Raw genomic sequence first — 17,247 nt, forward strand, 5'->3', positions numbered from 1 at the left:
TAATGAATATAATTTAGTAAGGTATTCATATTTAAATACATACTTTGTAATGTTCTTCTATGCACCACATATATACACAAACAATAAATAACATCACTTAGCATGTAACTGAGGGCTATTAAAAATGTTAAAACAGGACTAATCTGATTTACTAAATATAATGTATTAAGGGGTCTGTTAATGTTTAAGATGTCACTGTCACCAGTTTTTCTATGTCCCTTATTGTCACCAATTTCCTATAATCCAAATGTTGTGTTTCTAAGTTATATATGTCATCCTTGTCTTTGAGACTTGGGCTGACTCTCAACTACCTTTCTATAGGAGTTTTTCTGGCTTTTTATACATATGTTCCAGAGACATTTTCTATTCAAGGCATGGGGTTTAGGATATGAAATAACATTAAATCCTGGATGATCAGCATTGTGTCTCTTAACGTACCTTTCCAAGTACACTGAATTCTCAGTGGCATAGAGTCAAGATGACAGTTGGATTTGAGAATTAATCCCAAAAATCCACAGGTCTCTATTTAACTGAAGCCTCATCTGTAGGTCAGATAAGGGTTTGAAAAATGTGAGAAATGAAAATGAAGGATAATTCATGTTTTGAAGATAGTGTTAATAGTTGAAATAAGTAGGCGGGCCTTTCAATTTGTAAGATCGTAACAACTTAGTAGAAAGAAAGGTCACAACGAATACATATTCAACATGTACTTTACTAATTTGATGGGCTGTCTTGTCACTCAGTCTGGTGATGCTTTTAAGTGTGTGTAGACAGTGTTTCATTCAATAAATGCCACTAAGCGTCTTCCTAATGATGCCCCAAACTGGTACTTAGAGGTATCCGAAGCATGATGCAAGGATGTTTTCTGGTGTGTGTTCTTACTCAGTCCCTGGACCACGAATTGGATCCCAGCAGCCTCTCTGGATCCTGTGGCCACTGATTTCATCCCAAACCTCAGCTGCTCGTTGCTGCCTGGTTACTTAACAGTCATTATAAACCATATCAGCCTTTATGATGGTAACAAAATACTGAGAAAGATTTTAATTAGTCTCCAGACAAGTGGGTATTAATTTTTAAATTTAGGAATGGTTCTGTTAGAGAAACGGCAAAATGTTTGAAGATACTGTGTATGGATTTATGCTAATTCGTGTGCATAGCAAGTGCACCCTTAACTGAGCTGGGAATGATGTCTTTGTATGTGAAAAATACCCTATGAAGATTCCTTTCTTCTTTTTTAAAAAATTCCTACTTATTATTGAAGTGTAGTCGATTTACAGTGTTAGTTTCAGGTGTACAGCAAAGCCATTCAGTTATACATACACATACATATATTTTTTTTCCAGCACAGCTTGTTACAAGATACTGAATATAGTTCCCTATGCTATACAATAGGTCTTTGTTGTTTGTCTGTTTTATGTATGGTAATGTGTATGTGTTAATCCCAAACTCCTAATCTATCCCTCCCCAAACCACCCACATTTCCCCTGCTATAACCACAGTTTGTTTTCTATGTGAATGCTCCTTTCAACGGGAGGAACCCCAGTTTTGGAATTTGAGGGAATAAATTGAGATCAGAAAAGTGGGGATTTTTGGGTCAGTGTCCCTGAGCTCCAGTCATCAGCCTATATCACATTCCTGGCTGGTTCCGATTCTTTAATGTACGTTCCTCTTCTTGTGTGAAACAATCATGTGGGAAAAAGTAGGCTGTAGGGAGAAGTGTGTTGGGTACAGTTACATTCTACACAAATGTAAGCTAGAGTGACAAAAAATTATAAAATAATCTTATTATTTGTGTTTTCATATCCATAAGAATGAACTGAGGAAAGCCTTAATTTCCTCATAGACATATTTGCTGTAGAAACTATTTGTATGTTTATCATGAAATATTTCAAATATTCAGAAAACACAGAATTACATGTTGAACACCCCCTGACTCTTGTTAGATTTTGCCACGATTGATTCATAAAAGAAAGAAAATAGGAAGAAGATTTGAAGCCCCCGACAACCATTTCCCTCCCTCCCTCCCTCCCCAGAGGTAACCACTGCCCTGATTTTAGCACTGGTCAATCTTGCGTAATTCATAGTATTTCTACACATGCGCGATATATGTGTAACATCATTTGGCATGTTTTCAAGCATCGTATACATGAGCGTGGAATGTATGTATTCTTTCTTTCCCCATAAATTATGTTATGTTTTGGAAATTTAATTGTAGTGTCTTGCTGCATGCAGCTTGAGTTCCCTTATTTTACATGTTGTATAAGTATATTCACTGTATGATATGCTATAGTATATTCTCGCTCCTGTTGTGAATTCAGGTTCTCAATTTCTTGCAGTCAAAAGCACAGCTGCTATTATAAACATCCCTGTACGTGCCTCATAGTCTTACATTGAAGAGTTTCACTAGAGTAAATGCAATTGCTGAGTTAAAGTATATCCATCTTTAACTTTACCAGACACTGTCAAATTGTGCTATTAAATGGTTACAATGGTTCACACTCATACCAGTAGTTTATGAGTTTGTATTGTTCCATATTCTTACTAACACTTGAGGTTGCCATAGTTTTTAATTTTTGCCAACCTGATAGATGTGAAATTATATCTCATTTTAAAATTTGCAGTCAAATGCTCTACCCCTGAGCTATACCCCCTCATTTTTTAATTTGAAATTCCCCAATAACTAGTGAGAATGATTGTTATTTGACTATTCATTTTGGTTTCCTCTTCTGTGAATTGCTTGTTATTAGCAGTTGAGCACTTTTATATGATGTGGTTATTCATATGTTTCTTATTGATTTGTAGGAGTGTCTGTAAATTCTGAATGTTCACCTTTTGTCAGTTTTATATTTCACAAATATCTTCACATTATTTCTGGTGTGTATTTTAACTTTGCTTTTGATGTCTTTTGTGGGTTCAAAGTTTTTTTCAGATAATTATGTTTTCAATCTTTTAATTTATGCATTGTTCTTTTATTATGTTTTTTAGATAAATTGTCCTACTCTGAGTTAATAAAGGGAATTCTACATCGTCTTTTGGAATTTATTTATTATTTGGTATGAGTTTGGAGTGTAACTTTTTTGTTCCAGTAGACTAGCTGATTGTCCCACCACCGTATATCTCCCCCGCTCCTGGTTTGTAATGCTACCTCTGACACATGTTGTGTTCCCACACAAGCTTAGACCTTTTCTAGGCTCTCCATTCTCTGCAGTTGACCTATTTGTCTTACTGCTCTAATGCCAGGGTCTTAATAACTTTGGCTTTAAAATAAAACGTTGGTATCTGGCACAGTAAGTGCCTCCATCTTATTCTTCAAAATCGTCTTAGCCTCTCTTGGGTCTTTTGCTTTTCGTATGAATTTGAGGTTTATCATTTCAAGATCCATGAAAAAACTGTTGACATTTTGATTTAAGGATCAATCTGGAAAGAACAAATATTTTTATATCAGTGAGTCCTCCCAGCTCTGAATATAACTTTGCATTGATCTGGAGATTCCTATGTATCTTCTTTATAATGATGTTTTGTAATATCATCATAAAGGTCTTACACTTCTTTTATTAGACTTGTTCCTAAGTAACTAATAAATGTAACTATCTTACAGTTTTTGTTACTATTACAAATGAAGTCTTTGTTTTTCTATGATGTATTCTAAGTGTTTATTACTGTTGAGTATTTGATTGTATATTTTGATGTTTGTTCCAATAAACTTGCTGAACTCTGTTGAGTCTAAAAGTTTGTCTGAAAAGTCTCTTCTCATTTTTATTAGACAATCACATCATCTAGAACTTAAAAGACTTGTCTCACCCAATCTTTGTGCACCACTTTTTTTTTCCTTTTCTTATTGCACTGGCTAGGATTGTCAGTATGCTACTGAATAGAACAGTCAGTGTCCCCCTTGTCTTGTTTCTCTCAATAGGACAGTTTCTAAAGTGTCACCATTAAGTATAATGTCCATTTAGGTTTGTCATAGCTCTTCTTTCTCAAGTCAATAATACTGTCTTCTATTGCAAGTGCTAAAAGTTTTTATAACAAATTGATGGCCAACTTTTATTTCTACCTATTGAGCTAATAATTGTGATATTTCTCCTTTAATCTGTTAGTGTTGAAATACGTTAAAAATGTCTTATATTGAATCATATGTGCATTTCCTAATTTGTGTTCATAGATAAATAAAATAGTAGAAAATTAAGGTTAAGAGTCTTCTTCTGAGTTTGGTCTATACAATTTTTCTCCTGAACTACCCTTTTCTAGTTTGGATATAAAAATTATACTTGACTCATAGAATTGGTTAGCTCCACCCCTTATTTGAGACTGCTAAAGTTTGTATAAAATAGCATTATCTTTTCTTTGATAGTTTTTGTTTTTGTTTTTGTTTTTGTTTTTTACTATCTGGCCAACAGACCATGTGTCTTTTATGAAGGCAGGAGAGATTTCTGAATACCAATTTAGTTTCTTTAATGGTTATAAGTCAGTTTCAGCAACATTTCTTCTAGGTCATTAATCCATTTTATCTAGGTTTTCAAATATGTTGAGATAAACTTGTTAATTATATTCTCCTATGAATTCCATAATCTCCATAATTGTGTCCCCTTTTCTGTCCCTAACATTGTTTAATATATTCACCATTTGTTTATTCTTAATCCTGCTAGAGTATTATACAAATTTTAGTCTTTTCTAAAGTACTAAAAATTCTTGGGTTTTTTGACTCACTCTGCTATTTTTGGGTTTTCTGATTTATTTTTCTCTATTATTGTCTTCTATTTTTGAAAGATATTTTTCTGTGTGTTTTTCCTACACCTTACTCATTTTTAAAAAAAAATGCATTTATGACTCTAAAAACTATTTTAGCTGTATTCTAGAAATCTTGACATATAATACTTCAATTTTTGCTTAGTTCTAAATATTTTCTTGCCATCATGATTACCTCACATGTTAATGGGAGATTTTAAACATATTTTGTTGTGATTGCTTTACTTTAAATAATGACTTCTAATTTAATTGTATTTAAGTCAGAGGATCTGGAGTGTAAGACATTGATCCTTGGAAATTTGTACAGATTTCCTTTGTGAGTACTTTGTAAGCTTTCCATACAAACTTGAAAGTAATTTTTCTTTTCTATTTTTTGAGTGCAGAATTCTGTACCTATTCGGTCATCCTGTTAATTTTTTAATTCAAATGTTTTCTATTCTAATTATTTTATGCTTAATCTCTAATTTTTCTGAGAAAAATGTAAAAATATCTCACTGTAATTAAGAATTTATTGGTTTCTCTTAATAACTGTTGATTTCTGTTTAACATATTTCAAGTCTGCATAACAAGCATCCTAATTTATTATATTTTTTTCCTTGGTGATTCATTGTATACAATATTCCTCTGTATCTCTTGTAATTCCTTGATGCCTCAAATTCTATTGTATCTGATATAAATAACACTGTAATAGCTTCCTTTTTATTAGCATTTGCATTAAATTTCTTTTCCCATCCTTTTATTTTTAGTCATTTTATAATTCTTTATATTTGATTTTTCTCTTTTAAGCAACTTAAAATTAGATCTTTTACTTTTTAGTTCTCTTTGATAATATCTACTTTTTAATGAATGAATTTATTCTATTTACAACAATTACAATTATTGATAAATTTAGACTTATTTCTACTATCTCACTTTTTACTTCCTAATATTTTGCTTTACTTCCTAATGTCTGTTTTCATGCTTTCTTGGGGATTGATACTGTTATATTGTTTCTCCTCTGCTGGGTCTGAAAGCCACAAGCTCTATTTCTTTTATTTTGGTGTGTATGTTTATGTATATGTCTTATGTTTTAGTATATGTGTATATCTTATATTTTAGTATATGTGTATGTTAAAAAGTAACATTACTTCAAAAATTTGTTTAGTGAGGACCTATTGATAGTAAATTCTGTTTGTCTTAATTTTATTTCACTCTTGAGGACAGTTTAGCAAGATAACGATATTCTAGGTTGGCAGTTATTTTTTCCTCCACATTTTGTTATTATACCATTGCCTTTGAGCCTCTTCTTAGGGTTATTTATGTCTGTCGTCAATTTGTTAACTATTAATGGTCATTTTGTGTTTTCTTTATGGTAGCATTTAAGGTTTAGTTTTTATTCGTTTTTTTTTTAACATTTTTTATTGAGTTATAGTCATTTTACAATGTAGTTTTTATTCCTGATGGGCTGTAGTTTTACTACAATGTACTCATTGTATAAAATATATTTTATCTTTATAAATATTCAGAGTACAGTTTGGATTTGATGACTCATATCTTTCTTTACTTCTAGAAATTTCTCAGCTACTATCTTTTCAGATATTGCTTGTGTAACATTCTCTACATTATTTTCTTCTGAAGCACCTCACAATCTCATCTCATGCCTCTAACCTAAATTTTCTGATTTTTATGTGTATTTCTCTGTTGTGCATATGGCTGGATTCCTCAATCTTACCTTTTCCAATTTTCTAATCCTCTCTTCAGCTATGCCCAATTTAGCCTATGTTGTATTTTCATTTTAGTGACTTCAAAAAAAAAAATTTCCCAAGACTTTAAATGGATTCGTTTTCATAGCCGCCAGTTCTTATTTTATTCTGGCCTGTTTCCTATCATAATTTATTTTTTTTAGTGGGCACTACCCGCTATTTCTTTGAGCATACTAAACATACATGTTTTTTAAATCTTTGTCAGACTGTTTCACCAACTTAAGTGAATTTGTGTTCTGATACCTTATCTTTCTGTTCTTTTATTTATTTTAGAACTTTGGTTTACAGGCTCAAGTTTCTCTCCATCATTCAGTCATTCATATGCATTCGCTCTTACTCTCGCTCTCCTCCCCACCCCCAGGCCTCCAACCTGAATGCAGGATTTCCTAAATACAGGTCTGTGACTGCACACACTTCTGCTCCTCTCACTCTCAGTCTACGCAGTTCTTTTAAGGTTGGGGTGTCCCTTCTGCTGTGACATTAGGGTCTTGAAGCCATCCAGTGGCTTGGCTCAGTTCCTCTGAGTGAAGTAAGTTTTGCCTCCAAGCCTCCCTAAACCCATAGCTTTCTCAAAAGCCTGAGCCCCAGGTTAGAAACTGTTTTTTTTCTCCCAGTTTCCTTTCATTCATACTTCTGTCTTCAAGGACTGATTTGTTCTTTCACCCAACATGGAGCACATTTAGCCTCTGTGGCAAAAAGGGAGCTTTCTTCCTGGCTGTCAGTATGAACTTCTGCAGCTGGAATTAGACAGGCCTGTGGTTTCAGCCTGTGTATGTGTTTCCTAGCGCTGCTGTAACAAAAGAAAGCCACCTGATTGGCTAAACCACAGGAATTCATGATCTCCCAGCTCTGAAGGCTGGAGGTTTGAAATCAAGGCATCAGTAGAGTTGGTTCCTTCTGAGGGCTGTGGGAGGTGGTGGGGAGCATGTTCCGTGCTGCTCTCTGAGCTTCCAGAACCTCAGGTGTCCCTTTGCTTGTAGGTGGCAGTCTTCTCCCATGTCTTCACATTGGCTTCCCTTTGTGTGTGTATACTTTCCCCTTTTTATGAGGACAGTGACATACTGGATCAGTGTGCACCCTAATGACTTCATCTTATCTCCATCATCTGCAACGAAGTACCTACTTCCAAATAAGGTCACATTCACAGGGACTGGACATTAGGAGTCCAGTGTCTTTGGAGGAGACACAAATGGGTCCAAGAGTCTTGCTCACTGCTTTACACTTCTTTACCTGAGAAATGTTTTTCTTGTTTTGCCCAGTATGTCTTCGGGTTTTTTCCTTTTTCAGTTGTAATTATCACATCCATACATTATACTAAATCATGAACTTGTTACAATGTACTTCCTCCTCCCCCCACCAAAAAATTCCTGTATGTTCAAACCAGGTTTCTTCATGTTTCCGGGCCAAAGACCCTTCATTTGATTTCAGCCTTACCTTAAGTATACAATCTATTCTAAGAACACTTTCCCTTTGTAAACAATGGCCACATTTATTGTTATCCTGTGCATCAAAAGCGTGCATCAAATATCTACCAATATTTACCATTTTTTAAAAGAACATCTTAAAAGTCTCTGGTGCATCTTAGTAAGAGTCCTTTCCCCTTGTGTTCTGTCTGAAATAGGGAATAAATTACCTTCAATGAAAAAGGATGTGTTATGGGTTGAATTATGTCCTCTCTCTCTCAGAAGGTTTGTTGAAACCCCAACCCCGGTTCCAGTGAATGTGACCTTATTTGTAAAACAGGGTCTTTGCAGATGTAATCAAGTTAAGATGAGGTCCTTAGGGTGGGCCCTAATCCAACATGACCAGTGTCCTTATAGGAAGAGAGAAGCTGGGACCCAGAGATGCACAGGGAGAATCCTATGTAATGACAGAGACAGATTGGAGAGAGGCCAGGGAGCCACCCCCTCAAAGGATGTCCAGCCACTGCCAGAAGTTAGGAAGAGGCAAGGAGAGATTCTGCCCAGAGTCAGAGTGAGCATGGTCCTGCCAGCACCTCAATTTCAGATTTCCAGCCTCCAGAACTCTGAGAGAATACATATGTATTGTTTTAAGCTGTCTGGCTTATGTTACTTTGTTATAGCAGCCCTAGGAAGCTAAAGACAGGAGGGCAGTTTAATAACTTCTGTGTGACATCCACATTCAGTAGCTGGACAGCCACCATCCCAGCTGCGTTCAGGGACCGTGTATTTCTAGTTGGCATCACATCTTAGGATTAGGAGTTCTGCCATTGACTTTCCACGTAATGGAGACATTTCTCCTTGACTCATTAGCAGGCTACTTCTTCCCACCTCAAAATACATTGTAGTGTTAAGGAATCAAAAGTGATAAGGCTAGTGCATATAAATGTGCCTGCCACTTCCCTGGCAGTCAGTAAGTGATCGATAAATGTTTAGTAAAACTGAGTCTGAAGTTTGCTCCACTCAGACTTGTGATTGTATGAACTTGGATTATAACCTGACAACCTCCCCATTCGTCTTCAGACTAAAGGGTCCCACCGTGTCCAGTGCTCTCTTCCTATAAACGTGTCGACGCCTCCTTTTCTTACTCACCCCTCCCCTTCCTGTTCAAGTGAGCGCCCTCTGCTCCTCCTCACCTTTAATGTCAGCACCCCCAGAGGGAAATCGGGAACTGCTCTCTCTCCTTCTCCAGCCCCAGGTTACTCCCTGTGGCTTCTGGCTCCACAGCTCCCTGACTTGGCTCCTCCCTAGGTGACCAGAATCCTCCAGGTGTGGAATAGGCTTTCCAGTGTCCCCAGTATGTCTCCTCTCACTTGGCCACACCCCTTGCATTTTGTTGCTAATGAGCCTCCCTCATCTCTTGAGATGCTCTCCTCTTGACCCCAAGACACCAGCCTGCTCTATCCTCCTCCCCCCAGTTCTCAGAGCGTCCTCCCCAGTCTCTCCTGGTTCCGCAATCCTGCCCGTGCTCTGAGTCTTATGTGTTGGAGTCCCTAAGGATTTCATTCTTTGATTCACTCTGACACACTTTGTTATTCCTCTGCTTAATCCTTCCATAGATGCCTGTGGCTTTCAGGATGACAGTAAATTCTTCAGCTGAGCATATAAGGCCACGCATAATCCCTACCTCTCCCCTCCAGGAGCGCTCTGATCCAGTCAGAGCAGATGATTTCCTGTTCCCCGTGACTCCAGGCTGTTGCATGCTCCTGGGCCTTGATGCATGCCTGCGCCTTGGCGGTAGGTCCTCTGCCTTCTCTTGCTGGGACTCGCTCATATTCTGTGGTTAGCTGGCCATTGATGGCCTTAAGCTGGCTGGCTGCTGGGGTGACAGGGGCAACCATACCTTATATTTCGCATCACTGATCAGGCAAACCCAATCTTGCTTTCATGGTGGTGTCAGGGTTCTTAAGAGCAGCAAAAAGAAAGTGAGCTCCATCCACTGCACCAGGACTGGAATTCGGTTGGCACCACGTCTGCTCCTGTCTCATGAGTCAAAGCAAGTCTCGTGACTAAGACCCGTCAGTGTGGGAGGCAACTGGAAAGGGACCACACTACTCAGCCTCCTAGGTTTCACATTCTGTTTGCTCGTTCATTCATTCATTCCACAGAGACTTTATGAGCAAAATTTTAGGAGCTGAGGATGCACAGAGTCTTCTCAGGACTTGGAATTTCTATTCTAAGTCTGACACTCAGAGACTAGCACATTCAATGAGTCCTACCAGGATTTATTGGAGGGCCCATGAGGCAGGGTGAACCTGAGACGGCCTCTCTGCGGTCGTCACCATTTCTGCAGAAATTGCTACCTCCTTACAATCAGGCTTGTCTGTTAGTAGCCTCTTCCCCCGTAAAGATCATAAAAAGCCAAACTATAGAAAGATATCTATAAAGCATTTGGGGTGTGTACATTTAAAAAATTGTAATGGAAAAATTACTGTATTTCTTTGGCTGCCTATAAATTCAAGCATGACATTGTGTGAAAACAGCATTTGTGATAAATATCCAGACATCAAATGTGGGCTAGGGGAGCAACTGAAGTTTCAATCCTCCTTGCTTGTTTATAGGAACAAGTTTGCTTGTAACTTCAAATTCATAACTTGCGCAAATCACAAAGACCGAAAGTCCGAATGAAAAATCCCCTTTTAAATAACTATCTGAAGCTTCCATATTAGGTCTAATGATTTTCCCTAGGACGAGGGCAGATTGCACTGGGAGCCAGGCTTTCATAAAGAGGGGGGCTGGGCCTTGATTTTCTCACAAAAGGCACAATGTGAAGCGCATCTGTGAACATCGCATAATTTGTTATGTTCTACAAAGAGGTGGGTTTTTGTTACACACATACCAAAGCTACTTGGTACTGTTACACCAATGATCTCTATTCAGGTCCCGAAAAGAAGTTGGCCTCAGAAGAGTGAAAGGAGAGTAAATTTTTCTTTAAAAATTAGATACAGATTATCACTCCAAAATGCAGGAGGGAATTTTACAAGTGACGGTGCACTGATCAGCCATCCAGTGGACACCCAGGCCTTTATGAATTGCATGCGAGCGGTGGTCAGCTGTGACCAATGTGGTTTATTACTCTCCAGAATAGTTGAACTGAGATTATGCATCTAATTTAATTGAGAAATGTTGGGTGAACTTGAACTGTTTCATGGACATGAATGACCAGAGAATTTATTTGATAAGACATTAAAGGCTGAATATGGTAACGATCCTTTTGATGGTTTGATACAGTCATTGCTTTAGTTCATTAGCAAGTGTCTCATATATTTTTGTTGTTATTATTCTTCTGGTGATCACATGAGCCCTGATGAAAAAGGGGAGAAACGTTTCTGTGCGACATCATCAGAAAAAGTTTCAAAACTTACCTTTATCGGTAAATATTCATGACAGTTTTTAATGTAGTTAGTGTTTTAAAAAGTGACATCAGCTTTAAAGTAAAGGAAGTTAACAGTAATAAAGTTGTGAAAAAATTAGTGAATCTACTGTATTTTCATGCAGTAGTCCCTAAATTATTTTTAAATATTGTCTTCTGATTTCATTTATTAAGGGGTAAAAAAGTCATCAGGGAGCTAACATGTTATTCACCAACATCCTTTGCATTTTCTTGTAAACTGGGCGCTGTGAGCTCTCACTGATGGCACCTTAATGAAACATTTATGGTAACTTTATCAGTAACAGAACACACAAGGTGACATCAGATGAAAAGGCACTTTCTCTTCCTACATCTGTAACATTTATGATAAATTCTGCTATATTCTCAATGACTGATGCTAAGGTATCACATTTGGATTGGTATGCATTTTTTTCTATATTTAAATGTAATATCTTTTAAACTACTCACAAGAACTCAGAGATGGAAACTCTAAGAATAAATTACAAAATCATACCTCATGTTCCTAGTGACTCTTTAAATGGGATTTTTCATTGAAACTTTGTCATTAACACAGAAAAGCCTTTTGGTTGTGCCCATACAAGCATAATAAATTGTATATGTTTGTGATGCTGAACGAGTCTTGCCCATATGCTGCACTGCAAAGCTACATGAATGAGGCATTTACCAAATCAGGCCCACCACATTAAACAGAAAAACAATCTTTATTCATGGTAACTTATCAGTTTCAATTAATCAACCTTAACAATGGAAATTCTGATGTGTTCAAGCAACTTGAAAGCAATAGGTCATCTTGAGGGCAGCCATGTTGTGTCTTTGTGCCTAAGGTTTCAAACAAAGCAACATCTCCAATAAATATACATGCACATATATACATACGTGTGCATATATATACATACCAATGGATGGCCACAGCTATGTCGGGTCAGGCCAACCAAAATGCATGTTCATTGTTTATGATTTTTATCATCGCAAATGTCATTGTTTTCCTCCAAGTATTACTTTTTGTGCTCTGCAAGTGTAAACAAAAGGAAAGAAATTTCCATTGGATGACCATCCTTTCAGTTTCTGTGCTGCTATGTGAATAGCATTGTGCAAACCATTCCAATGGTTTTGAAAAGGGGTAACCATTGGTTTGATTTGGTTACACGGTTTAGTAAAGAGCTCCCTCCCACTGCCTTAGGGTCTGTGAAAGGTCTGTGACCTGTTTAGAACTGCCAAGTGAAATGTCATGTCGCCCCTCCCAAATGGGAGTATCTGCATTCATTTGATCAGTATAAAAAATGATTGGGGATGGCGAGATCAGTGCTTTTGAATTGCAATTTATAGCAGTTTACAAAAATGCACATTGTTGGAAAAGAAAACATGGAAGTGTTTCTTTCTAAATTGCATTACCTGTGAAATGTCATTAGTCTTTTAAGGATATTTACATCCTTTTTTATTATTATCATTTAGGAGACTTACTTCAACTAAAGCAAATCAGAATTTTATTATATGGTCATTTTTTAGACTTGTATTTTGCTTCTAACAGCAGAATTTAAGGGTCACAATGTGTCTGTATTCTCAGGATAAACATAATTTGTTGTCATTTCCACTTACTCATTCTCTAAGATGGTCTTTGCTAATCAGTTGCATTAGCAGAGGAGTCCCAATTATCTTTCCCAGATTATAGAGAGGACTCATTTGCTGGCCAATGCCTTGTCTGCTGACATCTAACAGGGACTCAGAAACCACAGGCATCCTTAATTCTACCAGGCCTCCACTATTCATTCCTTCAGTGGTTTGCTACTGAACCTTCTCTGTTGGATGAATACTTTCTAAAATAGATTCATCTGCATGTATGCACAGTTTCATAAGAGGAAATGTTATTTCTTTTCATTAAATGCATGCAAGAGTACATGACCTTTGTCCCAAAAGCTAAGGAAGGCTGTTCAAGTTCATTAGGGCTTAATGCAGCCACCTGGGCCTCTGGGATCCAGAAGTCTTGAAAGCTCCATCTCTCCCCTTAGGCTGTGGGTGGAATCAGGAATTATTCTGAAGAATTCTTCTTTTAGTAAGAAAAGTTACTTTGGGGAAAAGGCCTCAGGATTTCCCTGGCGGGTACTTGGCTGGAGAAGGAGCGGCCCCGCTGCAGAAAAGACTTGACCCAGATACACTCCCTAACACTCCACTTTGAACCTCCCCACCATTGAAAGCTGAGCTTGTCGCGTTTTTATCTTTGTTCATGTTAAGCCTTCGAGTGACAGCCTGGCTCTGTGTTCCCCGCTCCCACTGCCCCAGCTGTAAGTGTCCACATTGACACCTACCGGTGACCGCAGGCTGCCACTCTTTGTTGCCTTCTCCACGCTCCTGGCTTTCACTGGGATTAGCTCCGGGCCTTTGTTCCCCCTTCAAAGCTGGAACATCACGTCCCATGTTGTGGCTTTCCTGTCTCAGACCCCCAACGCTTTCCTCACAATTTACACACCAGGTAAATGTCCCTCCCTACAGAGCAGAGAGCCCAGCCTAGGGTGGGGGTGGGGGTGGGGAGGGCCAAAACTTCCCCATTCCCCAACTTCAGACCCCCACCCAGTTGCTTTTCTTTCCTTCTCATTCAAAGTTTTCTATTTCCTAAGGAGTAAAGACTGAAAGCGCAAATGGAAATGCAAACCTTAGTTAGATCCTTGGACCCAAACACAAGACAGCCCTTGCCTTGTTTTATTCTCTTACAATGACTCCTAATTCTGGGGCGGTAACTTTCAGAGGAAGGTCATCTGCTAGCCTTGGTCACAGGCCCCTAAGGCCATTTCTCCAGTCTGGCACATCAGGAAGACTATCTCAGGGGAAAACTTGACTGTCACAGAACTATTCTGAAGGCCAAGGAGGATCTGAAGGTCTGTCTTACCTCCCTCCTGGCTCCAGGATACTGAACAGGCCCCCCAGCTGGGGCCAGGCCTGGGAGGACCCACTAAACAAGAGGCAAAGAGCTCTGGGTGAGGAGAGGGGAGTGGTTTATGTACAGTAAGTAAAACCAAGTTCAATTCTCTTCATCTTCCCATGTATTCAGTGATGGTGTCAGGAACTCCGGAAGAAGAGTCTTTGGGGAAGCCATCGATGCCCCAGAACATGCCAGTGAATGACACGGAAGCTACTGAGTAACAGGACAGGACCGTGGGCTGCACAGAGCAGGACTCCGGAAGGAGGGCCCTCACCATCCTGGCCTAAGGCCTGCCTCCCTGACAAGGGAGACCATCTCCAAGGCATTTCTAAAATAACTGCCCCATCTCTCCAGATGTCTACTAACCAGCATGCCGCACTTGAAGAGGACACTGAGTGCGCCCTCTCTGTGCATCTTTCCGAGCCCTTAAGGAAACCGCTCGCTGGTGCTTGGTGAGCTGGGCTCACAGACCCGGAGCGACCGCCAAATCCATCCAGGCGCTTCCTGGGCTCAGCGGTGTGCCCCAGCTCCTCGCGGTGGGAAGGAACGATCTTCAATTAAAATGTAAAAGTTTGAGGCGCTAACCCTGTGTCACTCCCTCTCTAAGGCACCCAGGCGGGCTAGAACATGAAGTCAAACAGATTTTCTGTCTCCTCGCCAACTGACCCCATCAAGACGAACCGTAAAACCTGGAAGGGGATTTTAAATGTCTTCTTAAGGAGGTCCACTCTCATCTCACACAGGCACAGGGCTCTCAGCCGTATCTTAAACGCCGTACATAAACAATTCTTTAGGAAATGTGCAAACTCTTTGGAGTGTTGCTTTCTAGTAAATATGAAGGTGAAGATTCACATATCTAGTCTTTCCAGAACGTCAGGTCCCATTTCCTGAAAAGACCAGTTTGCTTTCTTCCATGCGTCACGGCCAACTCGGGCCTTTCTGTTCCCCTGACTACCAGTCAGGCCCAGTCTGTAGGCTGTGGATTACAGATTTCTAAAGCTGTTTATTAAATCTGAAGAAATATATTGGTGGTAGCTGTCGCATAAAGCTGATACACTCTGGTGCAAAAGAAAGCTAGGCAATTTATTTGCGCGTAAAAGGCACTGGGTTTAATTGAAGAGAGACGTTATTTTCAAGGCAAGGACAGAGGGTGGCATAGCGTGGTGGAGCATTATTCGAGCTCCATCTACTATGCACTATATGCCACCGTCTCCAAAGGAGTGTTGCCCTAGAAACTTGTTTTAAATCTGCTGCTATATATCAACACCTTGTTTTAGCAGTCCTTGGCTGAATTACAGTTACACAGTTTGGCGCTTCTTTCAAATTTCCTCCCATCAGTTTGGCTAAAGAAAGGAATTTTTCTCCTTTAGAAATGAATTGGCTTAATTAGTAAGTAGATTAATGGCAATTGCTGGTGAGTTGGTTTCCAGCAGAGTTTCACCAGAGAGGGTTAATCGGAGTCAGGTCTGGAATCTTTCCCAGAACTGGCTGCCAGCCATTTCCACCAACCAATCAACCCTACAAGAAATGGAGGAAATGAAATAGAATTTATATTCTCTGTGCTATTATCCTGGACGGAAATTCCTTGGAAGCAACCTCCTGGTTGGGTGTAGATCAGGCTGTTTCATTTTAGAATTTTATCAGAAAGCCTGAAAGGTATTACCTTCAAGATTTATCTGGGTACCAAAGCAGAATTTCAAATGGCACAGTGAGTGTCTCCACAGAACACTGAGGGTGCGTTGGAAATGCCTGAGGCACTTAGTCAATTTCAGGGTTTAAAGAAGTTGCAAAAACCTCCTAAGTCCCACTCTAAATCTTATCTACCAGAGACCTTTAACAAAGTTTCCTGTATGTTTTGCAGCCTTTTCAACTTATTTTTCCATAGTGATAAAAATGCATTCATAGTTTAACTTGCAGCTGCATTAGTCTTGCAAAAAAAAAAAATCCCTGCTGAGAAATGCATATAATAGGAAAAACAGATCGGCTGGACAGCAGTGTAATTAATGCCAGAAAGGGCTGAGGCCGGTTTCATAGTTTGTCTTTTGAGGATATCAAGACGAGACCTGGTGAAAAATGACGCATGCTTTAGCATTTCAGAAAGCTGGCAACTGGCTGCGCTTTTCCTTTTTTCTTTGACTTTCTGCCTTGGAACAAAGAGGTCGGCAGAACTAGCTAGGTTGTAATGAGTTCTATGTCCCTAGCACATTAAGTGCATCATGGAAACATATTGTATCGAAATAGTTTGGAGGAGAATACCGGGGATGAAAGAGAATGGGTGCTTTGATCAGCTCCCTGGGGTCCTGAGCGCGCACAGACTGACTTGCAAGGCGTTATTCAGCTCCAGCTAGACACACTTACAACACCATTCAAAGGAATTTGCATATCTGTAATTTATCACATTGGTCCAGAACATTTTTGCAAGGTAAATAAAAGTTGGCTGAATAAAAAAAAAAATCAGTCATCTCATATATAGAGGAAACTGTGAAGCCTGTTTTTCCAATAAAAACAAATAAATATATCCGTAAAACATGACGATTTAGAAGCTGGCTTTATTATAAAATGTGCTTGGAGCAACAGGTTATTTGCTAACAAAGACAAGAGCGGCCACAATTTCTTTGCGCTTCTACTTTAGGGGCGTGTATCTGAAGCTTCCCACTGTAATAAAGGCAGAAAGTTGAATAGATGTGTGGCTATAACCAGCCCGCGACATGCAGAGAAAAATTAGTACACACTTTTCAGGAGATGTGAGAGATGGCTTAATCTCCTTGGTGTCTGTAAATGCTAAGGTTAAATCTCATTTCTTCTCCTGTTAATTTCATTGCCAAGCCCTGGTAGCTGAGTTTAGAAGCTCAGGAAGATGAAATGTCCCGACTCTCGGTCAATAGGAAAGCTTGCTTCAGAATGCCCCATGAGAACAAGTGAAAATTTAACAGGCAGGCATTGTTCTGAGTTTTTAAACAACCCAGTTAAACAGCAAACAAGAATCTTCAA

General features: G+C 39.0%; 1 protein-coding gene across 9 annotated transcripts in view; it reads left to right on the forward strand.

Moving 5' to 3' along the window:
• C35H10orf67 (chromosome 35 C10orf67 homolog) overlaps positions 1-17,247 on the forward strand; it is a 111,033-nt gene that overhangs the window by 90,074 nt on the left and 3,712 nt on the right. Inside the window, exon 17 of one of the 9 annotated variants that reach the window (XM_072955293.1) lies at positions 14,386-16,788. The exons of 5 other annotated variants lie outside the window; for them this stretch is intronic. In XM_072955293.1, coding sequence (XP_072811394.1) covers positions 14,386-14,477 — 92 coding nt within the window. In that variant the 3' untranslated portion in view covers positions 14,478-16,788. Of the gene's footprint in view, positions 1-1,943; positions 3,588-9,507; positions 9,666-14,385; positions 16,789-17,247 lie in introns of those variants that run through there. 3 more of the 9 variants (XM_072955297.1, XM_072955295.1, XM_072955298.1) reach the window with 3 other exon arrangements.

This window comes from Vicugna pacos, chromosome 35 (assembly GCF_048564905.1).
Source record: "Vicugna pacos chromosome 35, VicPac4, whole genome shotgun sequence".
In the NCBI taxonomy this organism is placed as follows: domain Eukaryota; kingdom Metazoa; phylum Chordata; class Mammalia; order Artiodactyla; family Camelidae; genus Vicugna; species Vicugna pacos.